The following is an 18,325-nucleotide window of genomic DNA, read 5'->3' as shown; positions in this document are numbered from 1 at the left end:
GGATTCCCTGTATGCTGTTAGAGACTGATTGCCAGGAGTGTAAGCTGATTGTATGCTTTTCCTGTTCGTCTGCTAGCAGCTATTCGCGAGGTTCCAGTTTGGAGTGCTATTTTGTATCCAGTTCGGGAGTTTGGTGTTCTGCAGTAGCTGTGCCTGTCTCTCAGAAAGGGGCATATCGCCTAAACGGATTTTAACCCCTTGTCTGCTGAAACGGTCCGTTACAATTGGTGTCAAGCGGCGGGATCGTTCCTACAGCCAGAAGGACAGCTACAGGAGACACCATTTCTGTGGATTCTACAATTTAAGGGCAACGCATGTCCCAGTACAGCGACCCTAAAAGCACCAGGATGGAACCAGCAGTGGAGTACAGATACTCTGTTGAGGAATTTGACCGTATGATGTGGTTGCGGCTGAACTTCTTCGGACCCAATCCAGCTGAGAAATCCGTGAAGTTCGTGAGGAGTCTAGTGTTCAAGACCCTACTATACCGGGCAGAAGGTGATGGTCAGCTGCCACGTTGGGTGGACCTCCATCGGAAGTTACGGTTGCGGGACAGAGGGAGCCCAGTCTCCATTCCCCAGCGGCAGTGTGAATTGCAGGGAATTGGGAGCCTAGTCTCCATTCCCCAGCGGCAGTGTGAAGTGCAGGGAGAGGAGAGCAGCGTCCTCCCTCCCCAGCGGCAGGCTGAGTTACAGGGGGCAGAGGTAGTTGTTCCTGCCCCCCAGCAACAGAGTGATATGCCGGGAAGGCAGTGTGAAATGCAGGGAGAGGAGAGCAACGTCCTCCCTCCCCAGCGGCAGGCTGAGTTACAGGGGGCAGAGGTAGTTGTTCCTGCCCCCCAGCAGCAGCATGATTTTTGGGGAATTGGGAGCCTAGTCTCCATTCCCCAGCGGCCGTGTGATGTGCCGGGAATTGGGAGCCCAGTCTCCATTCCCCAGCGGCAGGCTGAGTTACAGGGGGCAAAGACAGTCGGTCCTGTCCCCCAGCAGCAGATTGAGTTGTTGGGAATTGGGAGCCCAGTCTCCATCCCACAGCAACAGAAGGATTTATTGGGAACTGGGAGCCTAGTCTCCATTCCCCAGCGGCAGCTTAACGCACCAGGGGGAGACAGTAAGCCCCACAACTGTGCAGATGGGACCGTGGTCTCTGCACTTACAGCACAGGGGGTAGGGACAGTCGGTCCTGTCCCCCAGCAACAGGGCTGTTTAGCCAAAGAGGAGACAGTCGGTCTTCCCCTCAAACAACCAGATCTCCAGCCATCTCCGCAGGGATACCAGGAGGAGGAGGTAAGCGAGCCCTCCCCTTCCCAGCCACGTTCCAACCGAGTTCTGGGGGCAGGGGATGAGCCTGCAATACCCACTGATCCCTTCCCAGCGGAAGAGCTGGCATCAGGGCAGAGCGCAGTCGGCCTCTGCTCTCCCCTATCCTCTTGTCCAGAGACTGACTTCCCACAGGCATCCCAGCGGAAGAGCTGGCATCTGGGCAGAGCGCAGTCGGCCTCTGCCCACCAAGTGCCTACAGCTCCAAGCTGGAGAACCACAAAGCAAGGAGTAGCAGATGCACACTCAACAGCTGGGGACATACAGAACAGAGACAGGCCCCAAGATTCAACAGGTCCAGTATTGGGTTGTGGTTGGACTGCCAGACTAACTCAGGTACTGACTGTGAGGTCAGATATCTGGTTAGTCTTCCCTGGGAGGGGGAGATGTGTGGCGAAACCAACCTCGCCACGGTGTTTTGGAGGGGGCTGTTTGCCAGCCTCCTGCCCTGGGATTATGGTCCCTTAAGTTATTGGGTCTTAAGGCACTTGGGACGGAGCCCTCTGTCCCTGGATTGCATCCTCTGCCTTACTTGCTTGGATGGAGCACATGGTGAGAACAATAGATAGCGGCCATTTTACCTCACAGACACTGTTCTGACTTTTCCACACGGTGCTATCTTGCCTGTATTTGGTGCACAGAGACATCATTCAGTAGTTTGAAACTACCAAACAGGGGACACATTTATTAGTGACTATTTTCGGTATAACTTGTATATTTTCAGTGTAACTGTATCTTCCAAACTACTGAACGGATGTGGGTGAATTTTGGATATGTGGTTCACCCAGATCCCCCAGTTCTGAGGATATATTGGTTATGGGGTTATTGCATGTTTTGGGGTTCCTGTGATATGTTTTATAAAACTGTATTTCTCTGCCTTTGATAATTATATTCGCCATTGTGTTCAATAATCATCACCGGCAGAGGGGAGGATTTTGTGTGGGTGTGTTTCTATTGTCCCATTGTGTGTTTAAATGGTGATGTCTGTCCTGTTGTCTCCACATGTGTATTGGCGACTTCCCTTTGTCCTGAGAGATAATTGGATTAATTCTCGGTTGTCTCTGGGACAGAGAGGAGGAAACCATGATGCATTGTGGGGATGTGTTGTATCTGTCCTGTATTTGCAAACAACTGTAATAAAAACCAGGCTGGGTGTACCAGCACGTCAGACCACTGCTTTACCCTCAACACGGAGCCTCGTCTCGTTATTGGGGGGATTCCCTGTATGCTGTTAGAGACTGATTGCCAGGAGTGTAAGCTGATTGTATGCTTTTCCTGTTCGTCTGCTAGCAGCTATTTGCGAGGTTCCAGTTTGGAGTGCTATTTTGTATCCAGTTCGGGAGTTTGGTGTTCTGCAGTAGCTGTGCCTGTCTCTCAGAAAGGGGCATATCGCCTAAACTGATTTTAACCCCTTGTCTGCTGAAACGGTCCGTTACAGGCAGGAAGAGGGGGACAGGAAAATAAGGTAGGAGAAATGAAGAAAGAAGATGAAAGAGAGGAAGAAAGAAAACAGTAGGAGCACATAGGAAGATAAGTGGAAGAGAATCCACAGACCCTGGTCCCATGATGTCACTGGTTAGATATTAAGAAGGTTCTTACCAGACACTGGCTATGCCTAGTAGACATGGTGCTGTGATGGACACCATCAGCCAGCGCCAGTCTCTGACTAGATAGGTAATCAGTGCTAGAAGAGCGGTTCCTATAGACCAGCAGATACTAGTAAAAATCCCGACCGCTGTACGATGCTGGAGGTCCACCCACTCAAAACCTGGGGGTGAGAGGGAGTCAGTGAATCTAAGAGGCTTCAATAATTCTGCCCTCCACAACTTCCATACATGAGTGATGACCCTGATGTCCCCAGGTTTAGATCTACACCTTCCCACTGGTGTTCCTCATCTACTGATGCCCTCCACATCTTCTGTACAGCTGTAAACACCGCCTGATGTCCCCCCAAACTAGATCCACACCTCCCCTGATGATGCTTACCCACTGATGCCCTCCACATCTTCTGTACAGCTGTGACCATGCCTGATGTCCCCCAGGTCTAAATCTATACCTACCCCAGATGTTCCTCACCCACTGATGCCCTCCACATCTTCTGTACAGCTGTTAATACCCCCAATGTCCTTGAGGTCTAAAATCACACCTTCCCCCTGATACTCCTCACCCACTGATGCCCTCCACTCCACATCTTCTGTACAGCTGTGACCACGGCAGATATACCCCAGGTCTAGATCCACACCTCCACCTGATGCTGCTTACCCACTGATGCCCTCCACATCTTCTGTACAGCTGTGACCACCCCTAATGTCCTCGAGGTCTAGATCTATACCTCCCCAAGATGCTCCTCACCCACTGATGCCCTCCACATTTTTACAGCTGTGATCACCCCTGATGTCCTTGAGGTCTAGATCCACACCTCCCCTGATGATGCTCACCCACTGATGCCCTCCACATCTTCTGTACAGCTGTGACCACGCCTGATGTCCCCCGGGTCTAGTTTCACACCTCCCCAGATGCTCCTCACCCAACCACAGCTTGAATATTCCATGGTGATGTTGGGGCCATTGAAGTTGCCCCAGGTTCTCTCTGTATATATTGTTTGTACCCAACTTTCTTAGAGGGAACCTGCCACACGGAAACTGCAGTCTAATGCATCCAAATACTGCACCAAGCATGGTCTCCATATACAGCACCTGTGTACTGCATCCATATACTGCATTCATATACTGCATCTATACAATGCATCCATGTACTGCATTCATATACTGCATCCATATAATGCACCCATGTACTCTGCATTCATATACTGCACCCATGTACTGCATCCATATAATGCACCCGTGTACTGCATCCATATACTGCACCCATGTACTGCATCCATATACTGCATCAATATACTGCACCTATACACTGCATCCATATACTGCACCTGTGTACTGCATTCATACACTGCATCCATATAATGCACCCGTGTACTGCATTCATATACTGCACCTATGTACTGCATCCATATACTGCACCTGTGTACTGTATTCATACACTGCATCCATATACTTCACCTGTGTACTGCATCCATATACTGCACCATTTACTGCATCCATACACTGCACCATGTACTGCATCCATATACTGCATCAATATACTGCACCTGTGTACTGAATTCATACACTCCATCCATATACTGCACCTGTGTACTGCATTCATACACTGCATCCATATACTGCACCTGTGTACTGTATTCATACACTGCAACACTGCATCCATATACTGCACCGTGTACTGCATCCATGTACTGCACCGTGTACTGCATCCATATACTGCACCTGTGTACTGCATCCATATACTGCACCTGTGTACTGCATCCATATACTGCACCTGTGTACTGCATCCATATACTGCACCTGTGTACTGCATTCATACACTGCATCCATATACTGCACCTGTGTACTGTATTCATACACTGCATCCATATACTGCACCGTGTACTGCATCCATGTACTGCACCGTGTACTGCATCCATATACTGCACCTGTGTACTGCATCCATATACTGCACCTGTGTACTGCATCTATATACTGCACCTGTGTACTGCATCCATATACTGCACCTGTGTACTGCATCCATATACTGCACCTGTGTACTGCATCCATATACTGCACCTGTGTACTGCATCCATATACTGCACCTGTGTACTGCATCCATATACTGCACCTGTGTACTGCATTCATATACTGCACCTGTGTACTGCATCCATATACTGCACCTGTGTACTGTATTCATACACTGCACCATGGACTGCATCCATATACTGCACCTGTGTACTGCATTCATATACTACATCCATCCACTGCACCTTGTACTGCACCTATATAACAAACTGGTAACTCAAATTTCTTTACTCTTTATGATATCCTTAAACAAAAGCCATTGAAAAGCAATTAAAGGTGTCGTCTTAACACAACTAGTTTAGTTAACACTTCTGGTTAAGCATGTGTGTTAACTCTACTACATCTGAATTTGTGCTGACATAGCAATGTCTACATGTAATCCGTGGACCCTTTTATACTGTGCATATTGCTGCTACTGTTAGTCCTAATGTCACTAATACAGTGTATACTACCTGGTACTTTCTTATACTGTATCTGATATTCAGGATTTGATGTCTGTGGAGTTATACGTTGATGTCCATGTATATAGAGAACATGTGATCAATATATTAATCAGTGTCCATATGTGATTAGGGATTCTTATAATTCATGTAAAATCCAGATAAAGTCCATAAAAAAGTTAAAAAAATAAATAAATAAATATAAATCGCAAAATTAATGTAGTTCAAAGGTTATTCTGAGTTAAATTCATATAAATGGTGAAAAGGCAGTTAGTTCAAAAGGTTGTCTCTGAGTTCATATAAATCGATTCTTGTAAATTTCTCTCTTTGTCCAGGTAGTTGGCGGCGTTCTCTCTTTGTCCAGGTAGTAGGCTGCGTCCTCTCTTTGTCCAGGTAGTAGGCGGCGTCCTCTCTTTGTCCAGGTAGTAGGCGGCGTCCTCTCTTTGTCCAGGTAGTTGGCGGCGTCCTCTCTGTGTCCAGGTAGTAGGCGGCGTTCTCTCTTTGTCCAGGTAGTAGGCGGCGTTCTCTCTTTGTCCAGATAGTAGGCGGCGTCCTCTCTTTGTCCAGGTAGTAGGTGGCGTTCTCTCTTTGTCCAGGTAGTTGGCGGCGTCCTCTCTTTGTCCAGGTAGTTGGCGGCGTTCTCTCTTTGTCCAGGTAGTAGGTGGCGTTCTCTCTTTGTCCAGGTAGTAGGCGGCGTTCTCTCTTTGTCCAGGTAGTTGGCGGCGTTCTCTCTTTGTCCAGGTAGTTGGCGGCATTCTCTCTTTGTCCAGGTAGTTGGCGGCGTTCTCTCTTTGTCCAGGTAGTAGGCGGCGTTCTCTCTTTGTCCAGGTAGTTGGCGGCGTTCTCTCTTTGTCCAGGTAGTTGGCGGCGTTCTCTCTTTGTCCAGGTAGGAGGCGGCGTTCTCTCTTTGTTCAGGTAGTAGGCGGCGTTCTCTCTTTATCCAGGTAGTAGGCGGCGTTCTCTCTTTGTACAGGCAGTAGGCGGCGTTCTCTCTTTGTCCAGGTAGTTGGCGGCATTCAGGTAGTAGGCGGCGTCCTCTCTTTGTCTACCTTTCTCTCTTTGTACAGGCAGTAGGCGGCGTTCTCTCCTTGTCCAGGTAGTTGGCGGCATTCAGGTAGTAGGCGGCGTCCTCTCTGTGTCCAGGTAGTAGGCGGCGTTCTCTCTTTGTCCAGGTAGTAGGCGGCGTTCTCTCTTTGTCCAGGTAGTAGGCGGCGTCCTCTCTTTGTCCAGGTAGTAGGTGGCGTTCTCTCTTTGTCCAGGTAGTAGGCGGCGTTCTCTCTTTGTCCAGGTAGTTGGCGGCGTTCTCTCTTTGTCCAGGTAGTTGGCGGCGTTCTCTCTTTGTCCAGGTAGGAGGCGGCGTTCTCTCTTTGTCCAGGTAGTAGGTGGCGTTCTCTCTTTGTCCAGGTAGTTGGCGGCGTTCTCTCTTTGTCCAGGTAGGAGGCGGCGTTCTCTCTTTGTTCAGGTAGTAGGCGGCGTTCTCTCTTTGTCCAGGTAGCAGGCGGCGTTCTCTCTTTGTACAGGCAGTAGGCGGCGTTCTCTCTTTGTTCAGGTAGTTGGCGGCATTCAGGTAGTAGGCGGCGTCCTCTCTTTGTCCAGGTAGTTGGCGGCGTCCTCTCTGTGTCCAGGTAGTAGGCGGCGTTCTCTCTTTGTCCAGGTAGTAGGCGGCGTTCTCTCTTTGTCCAGGTAGTAGGCGGCGTCCTCTCTTTGTCCAGGTAGTAGGTGGCGTTCTCTCTTTGTCCAGGTAGTTGGCGGCGTCCTCTCTTTGTCCAGGTAGTTGATGGCGTTCTCTCTTTGTCCAGGTAGTAGGTGGCGTTCTCTCTTTGTCCAGGTAGTTGCCGGCATTCTCTCTTTGTCCAGGTAGTTGCCGGCATTCTCTCTTTGTCCAGGTAGTTGGCGGCGTTCTCTCTTTGTCCAGGTAGTAGGCGGCGTTCTCTCTTTGTCCAGGTAGTTGGCGGCGTTCTCTCTTTGTCCAGGTAGTTGGCGGCGTTCTCTCTTTGTCCAGGTAGTAGGCGGCGTCCTCTCTTTGTCCAGGTAGGAGGCGGCGTTCTCTCTTTGTCCAGGTAGTAGGCGGGGTTCTCCCTTTGTTCAGGTAGAAGGCGGCGTTCTCTCTTTGTACAGGTAGTTGGCGGCGTTCTCTCTTTGTCCAGGTAGTTGCCGGCATTCTCTCTTTGTCCAGGTAGTTGCCGGCATTCTCTCTTTGTCCAGGTAGTTGGCGGCGTTCTCTCTTTGTCCAGGTAGTAGGCGGCGTTCTCTCTTTGTCCAGGTAGTTGGCGGCGTTCTCTCTTTGTCCAGGTAGTTGGCGGCGTTCTCTCTTTGTCCAGGTAGGAGGCGGCGTTCTCTCTTTGTCCAGGTAGGAGGCGGCGTTCTCTCTTTGTCCAGGTAGTAGGCGGGGTTCTCCCTTTGTTCAGGTAGAAGGCGGCGTTCTCTCTTTGTACAGGTAGTTGGCGGCGTTCTCTCTTTGTCCAGGTAGTAGGCGGCGTTCTCTCTTTGTACAGGTAGTTGGCGGCGTTCTTTCTTTGTCCAGGTAGTAGGCGGCATTCTCCCTTTGTCCAGGTAGTAGGCGGCGTTCTCTCTTTGTCCAGATAGTAGGCGGCGTCCTCTCTTTGTCCAGGTAGTTGGCGGCGTTCTCTCTTTGTCCAGGTAGTAGGCGGCGTTCTCCCTTTGTCCAGGTAGTAGGCGGCGTTCTCTCTTTGTCCAGGTAGTAGGCGGCGTTCTCTCTTTGTCCAGGTAGTAGGCGGCGTCCTCTCTTTGTCCAGGTAGTAGGTGGCGTTCTCTCTTTGTCCAGGTAGTTGGCGGCGTCCTCTCTTTGTCCAGGTAGTTGGCGGCGTTCTCTCTTTGTCCAGGTAGTAGGTGGCGTTCTCTCTTTGTCCAGGTAGTTGCCGGCATTCTCTCTTTTGTCCAGGTAGTAGACAGCGTTCTCTCTTTGTCCAGGTAGTAGGCGGCGTTCTCTCTTTGTCCAGGTAGTAGGCGGCATTCTCTCTTTGTCCAGGTAGTAGGCGGCGTTCTCTCTTTGTCCAGGTAGTTGGCGGCGTTCTCTCTTTGTCCAGGTAGGAGGCGGCGTTCTCTCTTTGTTCAGGTAGTAGGCGGCCTTCTATCTTTGTCCAGGTAGTTGGCGGCGTTCTCTCTTTGTCCAGGTAGTTGGCGGCGTTCTCTCTTTGTCCAGGTAGAAGGCGGCGTTCTCCCTTTGTTCAGGTAGGAGGCGGCGTTCTCTCTTTGTTCAGGTAGTAGGCGGCATTCTCTCTTTGTCCAGGTAGTAGGCAGCGTTCTCTCTTTGTCCAGGTAGTTGGCGGCGTTCTCTCTTTGTCCAGGTAGTAGGCGGCGTTCTCCCTTTGTTCAGGTAGGAGGCGGCGTTCTCTCTTTGTTCAGGTAGTAGGCGGCGTTCTCCCTTTGTTCAGGTAGGAGGCGGAGTTCTCTCTTTGTTCAGGTAGTAGGCGGCGTTCTCTCTTTGTTCAGGTAGTAGGCGGCGTTCTCTTTTTGTCCAGGTAGTTGGCGGCGTTCTCTCTTTTTCCAGGTAGTAGGCGGCGTTCTCTCTTTGTCCAGGTAGTAGGCGGCGTTCTCTCTTTGTCGGGGTAGTTGGCGGAGTTCTCTCTTTGTCCAGGTAGTTGGCGGCGTTCTCTCTTTGTCCAGGTAGTAGGTGGTGTCCTCTCTTTGTCCAAGTAGTAGGCGGCGTTCTCTCTTTGTCCAGGTAGTTGGCGGTGTTCTCTCTTTGTCCAGGTAGTAGGCGGCGTTCTCTCTTTGTCCATGTAGTAAGCGGTGTTCTCTCTTTGTCCAGGTAGTAGGTGGCGTCCTCTCTCTTTGTCCAGGTAGTTGGCGGCATTCTCTCTTTGTCCAGGTAGTAGGCGGCGTTCTCTCTTTGTCCAGGTAGTTGGCGGCGTCCTCTCTGTGTCCAGGTAGTAGGCGGCGTTCTCTCTTTGTCCAGGTAGTAGGCGGCGTTCTCTCTTTGTCCAGGTAGTAGGCGGCGTCCTCTCTTTGTCCAGGTAGTAGGTGGCGTTCTCTCTTTGTCCAGGTAGTTGGCGGCGTCCTCTCTTTGTCCAGGTAGTTGATGGCGTTCTCTCTTTGTCCAGGTAGTAGGTGGCGTTCTCTCTTTGTTCAGGTAGTAGGCGGCATTCTCTCTTTGTCCAGGTAGTTGCCGGCATTCTCTCTTTGTCCAGGTAGTTGGCGGCGTTCTCTCTTTGTCCAGGTAGTAGGCGGCGTTCTCTCTTTGTCCAGGTAGTTGGCGGCGTTCTCTCTTTGTCCAGGTAGTTGGCGGCGTTCTCTCTTTGTCCAGGTAGGAGGCGGCGTTCTCTCTTTGTCCAGGTAGGAGGCGGCGTTCTCTCTTTGTCCAGGTAGTAGGCGGGGTTCTCCCTTTGTTCAGGTAGAAGGCGGCGTTCTCTCTTTGTACAGGTAGTTGGCGGCGTTCTCTCTTTGTCCAGGTAGTAGGCGGCGTTCTCTCTTTGTACAGGTAGTTGGCGGCGTTCTTTCTTTGTCCAGGTAGTAGGCGGCATTCTCCCTTTGTCCAGGTAGTAGGCGGCGTTCTCTCTTTGTCCAGATAGTAGGCGGCGTCCTCTCTTTGTCCAGGTAGTTGGCGGCGTTCTCTCTTTGTCCAGGTAGTAGGCGGCGTTCTCCCTTTGTCCAGGTAGTAGGCGGCGTTCTCTCTTTGTCCAGGTAGTAGGCGGCGTTCTCTCTTTGTCCAGGTAGTAGGCGGCGTCCTCTCTTTGTCCAGGTAGTAGGTGGCGTTCTCTCTTTGTCCAGGTAGTTGGCGGCGTCCTCTCTTTGTCCAGGTAGTTGGCGGCGTTCTCTCTTTGTCCAGGTAGTAGGTGGCGTTCTCTCTTTGTCCAGGTAGTTGCCGGCATTCTCTCTTTTGTCCAGGTAGTAGACAGCGTTCTCTCTTTGTCCAGGTAGTAGGCGGCGTTCTCTCTTTGTCCAGGTAGTAGGCGGCTTTCTCTCTTTGTCCAGGTAGTAGGCGGCGTTCTCTCTTTGTCCAGGTAGTTGGCGGCGTTCTCTCTTTGTCCAGGTAGGAGGCGGCGTTCTCTCTTTGTTCAGGTAGTAGGCGGCCTTCTATCTTTGTCCAGGTTGTTGGCGGCGTTCTCTCTTTGTCCAGGTAGTTGGCGGCGTTCTCTCTTTGTCCAGGTAGAAGGCGGCGTTCTCCCTTTGTTCAGGTAGGAGGCGGCGTTCTCTCTTTGTTCAGGTAGTAGGCGGCATTCTCTCTTTGTCCAGGTAGTAGGCAGCGTTCTCTCTTTGTCCAGGTAGTTGGCGGCGTTCTCTCTTTGTCCAGGTAGTAGGCGGCGTTCTCCCTTTGTTCAGGTAGGAGGCGGCGTTCTCTCTTTGTTCAGGTAGTAGGCGGCGTTCTCCCTTTGTTCAGGTAGGAGGCGGCGTTCTCTCTTTGTTCAGGTAGTAGGCGGCGTTCTCTCTTTGTTCAGGTAGTAGGCGGCGTTCTCTTTTTGTCCAGGTAGTTGGCGGCGTTCTCTCTTTTTCCAGGTAGTAGGCGGCGTTCTCTCTTTGTCCAGGTAGTAGGCGGCGTTCTCTCTTTGTCGGGGTAGTTGGCGGAGTTCTCTCTTTGTCCAGGTAGTTGGTGGCGTTCTCTCTTTGTCCAGGTAGTAGGTGGTGTCCTCTCTTTGTCCAAGTAGTAGGCGGCGTTCTCTCTTTGTCCAGGTAGTTGGCGGTGTTCTCTCTTTGTCCAGGTAGTAGGCGGCGTTCTCTCTTTGTCCATGTAGTAAGCGGTGTTCTCTCTTTGTCCAGGTAGTAGGTGGCGTCCTCTCTCTTTGTCCAGGTAGTTGGCGGCATTCTCTCTTTGTCCAGGTAGTAGGCGGCGTTCTCTCTTTGTCCAGGTAGTAGGTGGCGTCCTCTCTTTGTCCAGGTAGTTGGCGGCGTCCTCTCTCTTTGTCCAGGTAGTAGACGGCGTTCTCTCTTTGTCCAGGTAGTAGGCGGCGTTCTCTCTTTGTCCAGGTAGTAGGCGGCATTCTCTCTTTGTCCAGGTAGTTGGCGGCGTTCTCTCTTTGTCCAGGTAGTAGGCGACGTTCTCTCTTTGTCCAGGTAGTTGGCGGCGTCCTCTCTCTTTGTCCAGGTAGTAGACGGCGTTCTCTCTTTGTCCAGGTAGTAGGCGGCGTTCTCTCTTTGTCCAGGTGGTAGGCGGCATTCTCTCTTTGTCCAGGTAGTTGGCGGCGTTCTCTCTTTGTGCAGGTAGTAGGCGGCGTTCTCTCTTTGTCCAGGTAGTAGGCGGCGTCCTCTCTTTGTCCAGGTAGTTGGCGGCGTCCTCTCTCTTTGTCCAGGTAGTAGGCGGCGTTCTCTATTTGTCCAGGTAGTAGGCGGCGTTCTCTCTTTGTCCAGGTAGTAGGCGGCATTCTCTCTTTGTCCAGGTAGTTGGCGGCGTTCTCTCTTTGTCCAGGTAGTAGGCAATATTTACACAGATCTGCCATTTCAGAGCCCATTATGTTGTGCCCATTGTGTGCCAGTGTGAAATGGACACCCTCTTATGTGGTGCTTCCTGTTTTTATAAACTCCCTGCATGTGGCCCTAATCTTATCAATGCCCCATATGTGGCCCCAATCTTTTGCCTGGACATACCACAGAGCTCAGGGGTATAAGGGCACCATTCAGATCTGAGGCCCAAAATGGTGATTTACGCATCTTGTGCTAACAACTGTAGAGGCTCTCAGGTGAAATCAGAAATGGACCACGAAAAGTGACCCCATAATGGAAATTACCCCCTCAAGGTATTTATTAAGAGGGGAGTCAGCATTCTGACCCCACAGCAATGAGCCAGGGACTGTGTAAAGTGAAACATGCTAATTTTCCACAGATATGGCTTATTTCAGTGCCCATTATGCTGTGCCCACCGTGTGCCATCTGAGACCTACCATGCCCTTTAAATTGTTAGGCGGATTCTACTAGGCACGGAAATGCCATAAATGTGAAGGTAGCGGGTGTAGGGGTGCGCTGCAGAGTTCAGGAAAGCCACCACTTGGATTTTGATGGATTAGATTTCGGGCGCTGGGTTTCTATTGCACAGCTTCTAGGACCGGTACAGACATTTCCTGACAACCAAACATTCACTTTTCTCTTGGTGCAGCTGTGTCAGGGCTTATTTTTTACGGGATGAGTCGCCATCATTGGTTCTATTGGGGGGTAGATAAAACAGATTGATTCCGCCATTGATTTTGGGGTTTTATTATAAAATGGTGTGTTATCTTTATTCTGCAGGTCAGTACGGTTACAGAGACACCAATGTTATATTGTTGGTTTTTGTTTGTTTTTTTACGTTTTACCACTTTTACACAAAGCAGTTTTGTAAAGAAAAATCATGTTTTTGCATCACCACATTCTGAAAGCCATATTTATTTTTTATTTTTCTGGCAATAGTCATGTTTGAGGGCTTGTTTTTTTAGATGATGGTTTGATACCATTTTGGGGTGCATCATTTTTGATCTCTCAGTATTGCCCATTTTATGAAGCAAGGTGACCACAAAATGGCTGTCCTGGCACAGTTTTTTTTTATTTGTACTTGAAACTTTGATTTGTTTATTTTTTTACTTTTTTTAAAACTTTTTTTCTATGTCCCACTGTGAGACTTCAACTTTTCAGGGTTTGATCCCTGTTTCAATTCAGTACAATACATGCTGAATTGTGCCGCATTGACTGTCAGTGTATACACGGAGAGTAGCCTAAGAGACGCTGGCATAGTGCCCTGGAGCAGGGGGTACTGTGAAGTCTGGACCTTTGTGGCCATTTGCCCCTGTTTCCCCTATGAAAAGTTATGAACTTCTTACTTTATTTTACTTCAAAGGGTTAACTTGCACTGTTTAATACTGTGTAACTGCATTTTATATGTAAGTTGTGATATATATCATATTCATTATCACTGTATTTGCCAGACTCTGTGGAAAGGGTTAATGAACACTGAGATACTGTATTTTCCACAGCTGCCATAGGGTTAAAGAAGACCATGTTTTGTAGAGAAAAAGCCAGATGTTGCTTACCACCAAAACCAGACAGCCTGACCTCGTGAATGTCTGGTTTAGCTCTGTTGTTATGTCTGGAAACTTTTTTTTTGTCTGGAAAACCTGCTGTGTCTATGTAAGTCTAATGTAAGACTATGTAAGTCTATGACAGACGGAAAGTGTAACATTGTATCTGTTTGAGCTGAGCTTCTCCACCCCACCCACTAGAAGGTTCCAGTCTAGCTATAAATGGCATATAAGGAGAACAGTCAGAGCCCCTAGTGTGCTGCAGGTAGGGACCAGTGCTTGGAGGGGAGACTCTGCCAGACTACTGAGGGACCAGAAGAAGATGCTAAGATGGGGACGCTGAGCCACAGACCATGGGTCACCACCCCTGTGACCAAGAAGCAACCTGCACTACTGAGCAACAGACTGTGGGTCTCAAGCCTTTGACCAGGGTACCAGCCTTCTAAAGAGAGAGGGGCCCTGACCCCTGCCTCATATCAAAGGATGCCCTATGTAAAAATAGTTTTTTTCAAAGGTTTTATTTTAAGTATGTGAGGGGGGAGGGGGCCTGTAAAAAATTTGCAGTGGGGCCCAGTCAGTTCTAGATATGTCCTTGACACCGTTTACTGTATCCATATACTATACTGTACATATAACACAGTGTACTATATCCATATATTACACCGTTCACTGCATTCATATACTACACCGTGGACTGCACCCATACACTAAACCTTGTATTGCATCCAATCAGGGCCAGATTAAAGGCCCCAGGACCTCCACCACTACAGAGTATATAATGGCCTTCACAAGATCGTCAGGTTCGGACATAAGTAAGTGGCTGTACATGTGCTCTGATCACTTCTAGCGCTGTACCTGCGGTCCTATCACTTCTAGCGCTGTACCTGTAGTCCTATCACTTCTAGCGCTATACCTGCGGTCCGATCAATTCTAGCGCTGTACCTGCGGTCCTATCACTTCTAGCGCTATACCTGTGGTCCGATCACTTCTAGCGCTGTACCTGCGGTCCTATCACTTCTATCGCTGTACCTGTGGTCCGATCACTTCTAGCGCTGTACCTGCGGTCCTATCACTTCTATCGCTGTACCTGTGGTCCTATCACTTCTAGCGCTATACCTGTGGTCCTATCACTTCTAGCGCTGTACCTGTAGTCCGATCACTTCTATCGCTGTACCTGCGGTCCTATCACTTCTAGCGCTGTATCTACGGTCCTATCACTTCTAGCGCTGTATCTACGGTCCTATCACTTCTATCGCTGTACCTGCGGTCCTATCACTTCTAGCGCTATACCTGCGGTCCTATCACTTCTAGCGCTGTACCTGCGGTCCTATCACTTCTAGCGCTATACCTGCGGTCCTATCACTTCTAGCGCTGTATCTACGGTCCTATCACTTATATCGCTGCATCTGAGGTCCTATCTCTTGTAGCGCTGTATCTGCGGTCCTATCTCTTCTAGCGCTATACCTGTGGTCCTATCTCTTCTAGCGCTGTATCTGCGGTCCTATCTCTTCTGGCGCTGTATCTGCGGTCCTATCTCTTCTAGCGCTGTATCTGCGGTCCTATCTCTTCTGGCGCTGTATCTGCGGTCCTATCTCTTCTAGCGCTATACCTGTGGTCCTATCTCTTCTAGCGCTGTATCTGAGGTCCTATCTCTTCTAGCGCTGTACCTGAAGTCTGATCTCTTCTAGTGCTGTACCTGCGGTCCTATCACTTCTAGCGCTGTACCTGCGGTCCTATCACTTCTAGCGCTGTACCTGCGGTCCTATCACTTCTAGCGCTGTACCTGCGGTCCTATCACTTCTAGCGCTGTACCTGCGGTCCTATCACTTCTATCGCTGTACCTGCTGTCCTATCACTTCTAGCGCTGTACCTGTGGTCCTATCTCTTCTAGCGCTGTACCTGCGGTCCTATCACTTCTATCGCTGTACCTGTGGTCCTATCTCTTCTAGCGCTGTACCTGAAGTCTGATCTCTTCTAGCGCTGTACCTGCGGTCCTATCACTTCTAGCGCTGTACCTGCGGTCCTATCACTTCTAGCGCTGTACCTGCGGTCCTATCACTTCTAGCGATGTACCTGCGGTCCTATCACTTCTAGCGCTGTACCTGCGGTCCTATCACTTCTAGCGCTGTACCTGCGGTCCTATCACTTCTAGCGCTGTACCTGCGGTCCTATCACTTCTATCGCTGTACCTGCTGTCCTATCACTTCTAGCGCTGTACCTGCGGTCCTATCTCTTCTAGCGCTGTACCTGAAGTCTGATCTCTTCTAGTGCTGTACCTGCGGTCCTATCACTTCTAGCGCTGTACCTGCGGTCCTATCACTTCTAGTGCTGTACCTGCGGTCCTATCATTTCTAGCGCTCTACCTGTGGTCCTATCACTTCTATCGCTGTACCTGCGGTCCTATCACTTCTAGCGCTATACCTGCGGTCCTATCACTTCTAGCGCTGTACCTGCGGTCCTATCACTTCTAGCGCTGTACCTGCGGTCCTATCACTTCTAGCGATGTACCTGCGGTCCTATCACTTCTAGCGCTGTACCTGCGGTCCTATCACTTCTAGCGCTGTACCTGCGGTCCTATCACTTCTAGCGCTGTACCTGCGGTCCTATCACTTCTAGCGCTGTACCTGCGGTCCTATCACTTCTAGCGCTGTACCTGAAGTCTGATCTCTTCTAGTGCTGTACCTGTGGTCCTATCACTTCTAGCGCTATACCTGCGATCCGATCACTTCTAGCGCTGTACCTGCAGTCCTATCTCTTCTAGCGCTGTACCTGTGGTCCTATCACTTCTAGCGCTGTACCTGCGGTCCTATCACTTCTAGCGCTATACCTGCGGTCTGATCTCTTCTAGTGCTGTACCTGCGGTCCTATCACTTCTAGCGCTGTACCTGCGGTCCTATCACTTCTAGCGCTGTATCTACGGTCCTATCACTTATATCGCTGTATCTGAGGTCCTATCTCTTCTAGCGCTATACCTGCGGTCCTATCACTTCTAGCGCTGTACCTGCGGTCCTATCACTTCTAGCGCTGGATCTACGGTCCTATCACTTCTAGCACTGTACCTGCGGTCCTATCTCTTCTAGCGCTATACCTGCGGTCCTATCTCTTCTAGCGCTGTATCTGAGGTCCTATCTCTTCTAGCGCTGTATCTGAGGTCCTATCACTTCTAGCGCTGTATCTGAGGTCCTATCTCTTCTAGCGCTGGATCTACGGTCCTATCACTTCTAGCACTGTACCTGCGGTCCTATCTCTTCTAGCGCTATACCTGCGGTCCTATCTCTTCTAGCGCTGTATCTGAGGTCCTATCTCTTCTAGCGCTGTATCTGAGGTCCTATCACTTCTAGCGCTGTATCTGAGGTCCTATCACTTCTAGCGCTATACCTGCGGTCCGATCACTTCTAGCGCTGTATCTACGGTCCTATCACTTCTAGCGCTGTATCTACGGTCCTATCACTTCTAGCGCTGTACCTGCGGTCCGATCACTTCTAGCGCTATACCTGCGGTCCTATCACTTCTAGCGCTGTACCTGAAGTCTGATCTCTTCTAGCACTGTACCTGTGGTCCTATCACTTCTAGCGCTGTACCTGCGGTCCTATCACTTCTAGCACTGTACCTGCGGTCCTATCACTTCTAGCGCTGTATCTGAGGTCCTATCACTTCTAGCGCTGTACCTGCGGTCCTATCTCTTCTAGCACTGTACCTGCGGTCCTATCACTTCTAGCGCTATACCTGCGGTCCTATCACTTCTAGCACTGTACCTGCGGTCCTATCACTTCTAGCACTGTACCTGCGGTCCTATCACTTCTAGCGCTGTATCTACGGTCCTATCACTTATATTGCTGTATCTGAGGTCCTATCACTTATATCGCTGTATCTGAGGTCCTATCTCTTCTAGCGCTGTATCTGAGGTCCTATCACTTCTAGCGCTGTACCTGCGGTCCTATCTCTTCTAGCGCTATACCTGTGGTCCTATAACTTCTAGCGCTCTACCTGTGGTCCTATCACTTCTAGCGCTGTATCTGAGGTCCTATCTCTTCTAGCGCTGTATCTGAGGTCCTATCACTTCTAGCGCTGTACCTGCGGTCCTATCTCTTCTAGCACTGTACCTGCGGTCCTATCACTTCTAGCGCTATACCTGCGGTCCTATCACTTCTATCGCTGTACCTGAAGTCTGATTTCTTCTAGCGCTGTACCTGCGGTCCTATCACTTCTAGCGCTGTACCTGCGGTCCGATCACTTCTAGCGCTATACCTGCGGTCCTATCACTTCTAGCGCTATACCTGCGGTCCTATCACTTCTAGCGCTATACCTGTGGTCCTATCACTTCTAGCGCTGTACCTGCGGTCCGATTACTTCTAGCGCTGTATCTACGGTTCTATCACTTCTAGCGCTGTATCTACGGTCCTATCACTTCTAGCACTGTACCTGCGGTCCTATCACTTCTAGCGCTGTATCTACGGTCCTATCACTTCTAGCGCTGTACCTACGGTCCTATCACTTATATCGCTGTATCTGAGGTCCTATCTCTTCTAGCGCTGTATCTGAGGTCCTATCACTTCTAGCGCTATACCTGCGGTCCTATCACTTCTAGCGCTGTATCTACGGTCCTATCACTTCTAGCGCTGTATCTACGGTCCTATCACTTATATCGCTGTATCTGAGGTCCTATCTCTTCTAGCGCTATACCTGCGGTCCTATCACTTCTAGCGCTGTATCTGCGGTCCTATCATTTCTAGCACTGTACCTGCGGTCCAATCACTTCTAGCACTCTACCTGTGGTCCTATAACTTCTAGCGCTCTACCTGCGGTCCAATCACTTCTAGCGCTCTACCTGTGGTCCTATCACTTCTAGCGCTCTACCTGTGGTCCTATAACTTCTAGCGCTCTACCTGTGGTCCTATCACTTCAAGCGCTCTACCTGTGGTCCTATCACTTCTAGCGCTGTACCTGTAGTC

At 50.1% G+C, this 18,325-nt stretch overlaps 1 protein-coding gene across 1 annotated transcript in view; it reads right to left on the bottom strand.

Annotated features, from left to right (window-relative positions):
• The window catches only part of SLC22A7 (solute carrier family 22 member 7), a 108,821-nt gene that overhangs the window by 53,758 nt on the left and 36,738 nt on the right, over positions 1 to 18,325 (bottom strand). Inside the window, exon 5 of the mRNA XM_044291337.1 lies at positions 2,919 to 3,087. Coding sequence (XP_044147272.1) covers positions 2,919 to 3,087 — 169 coding nt within the window. The remainder of the gene's footprint in view (positions 1 to 2,918; positions 3,088 to 18,325) is intronic.

This window comes from Bufo gargarizans, chromosome 4, assembly GCF_014858855.1.
Source record: "Bufo gargarizans isolate SCDJY-AF-19 chromosome 4, ASM1485885v1, whole genome shotgun sequence".
In the NCBI taxonomy this organism is placed as follows: domain Eukaryota; kingdom Metazoa; phylum Chordata; class Amphibia; order Anura; family Bufonidae; genus Bufo; species Bufo gargarizans.
The sequence above is the reverse complement of the archived record's forward strand: the minus strand, read 5'-3'. Positions and strand labels throughout refer to the sequence as shown.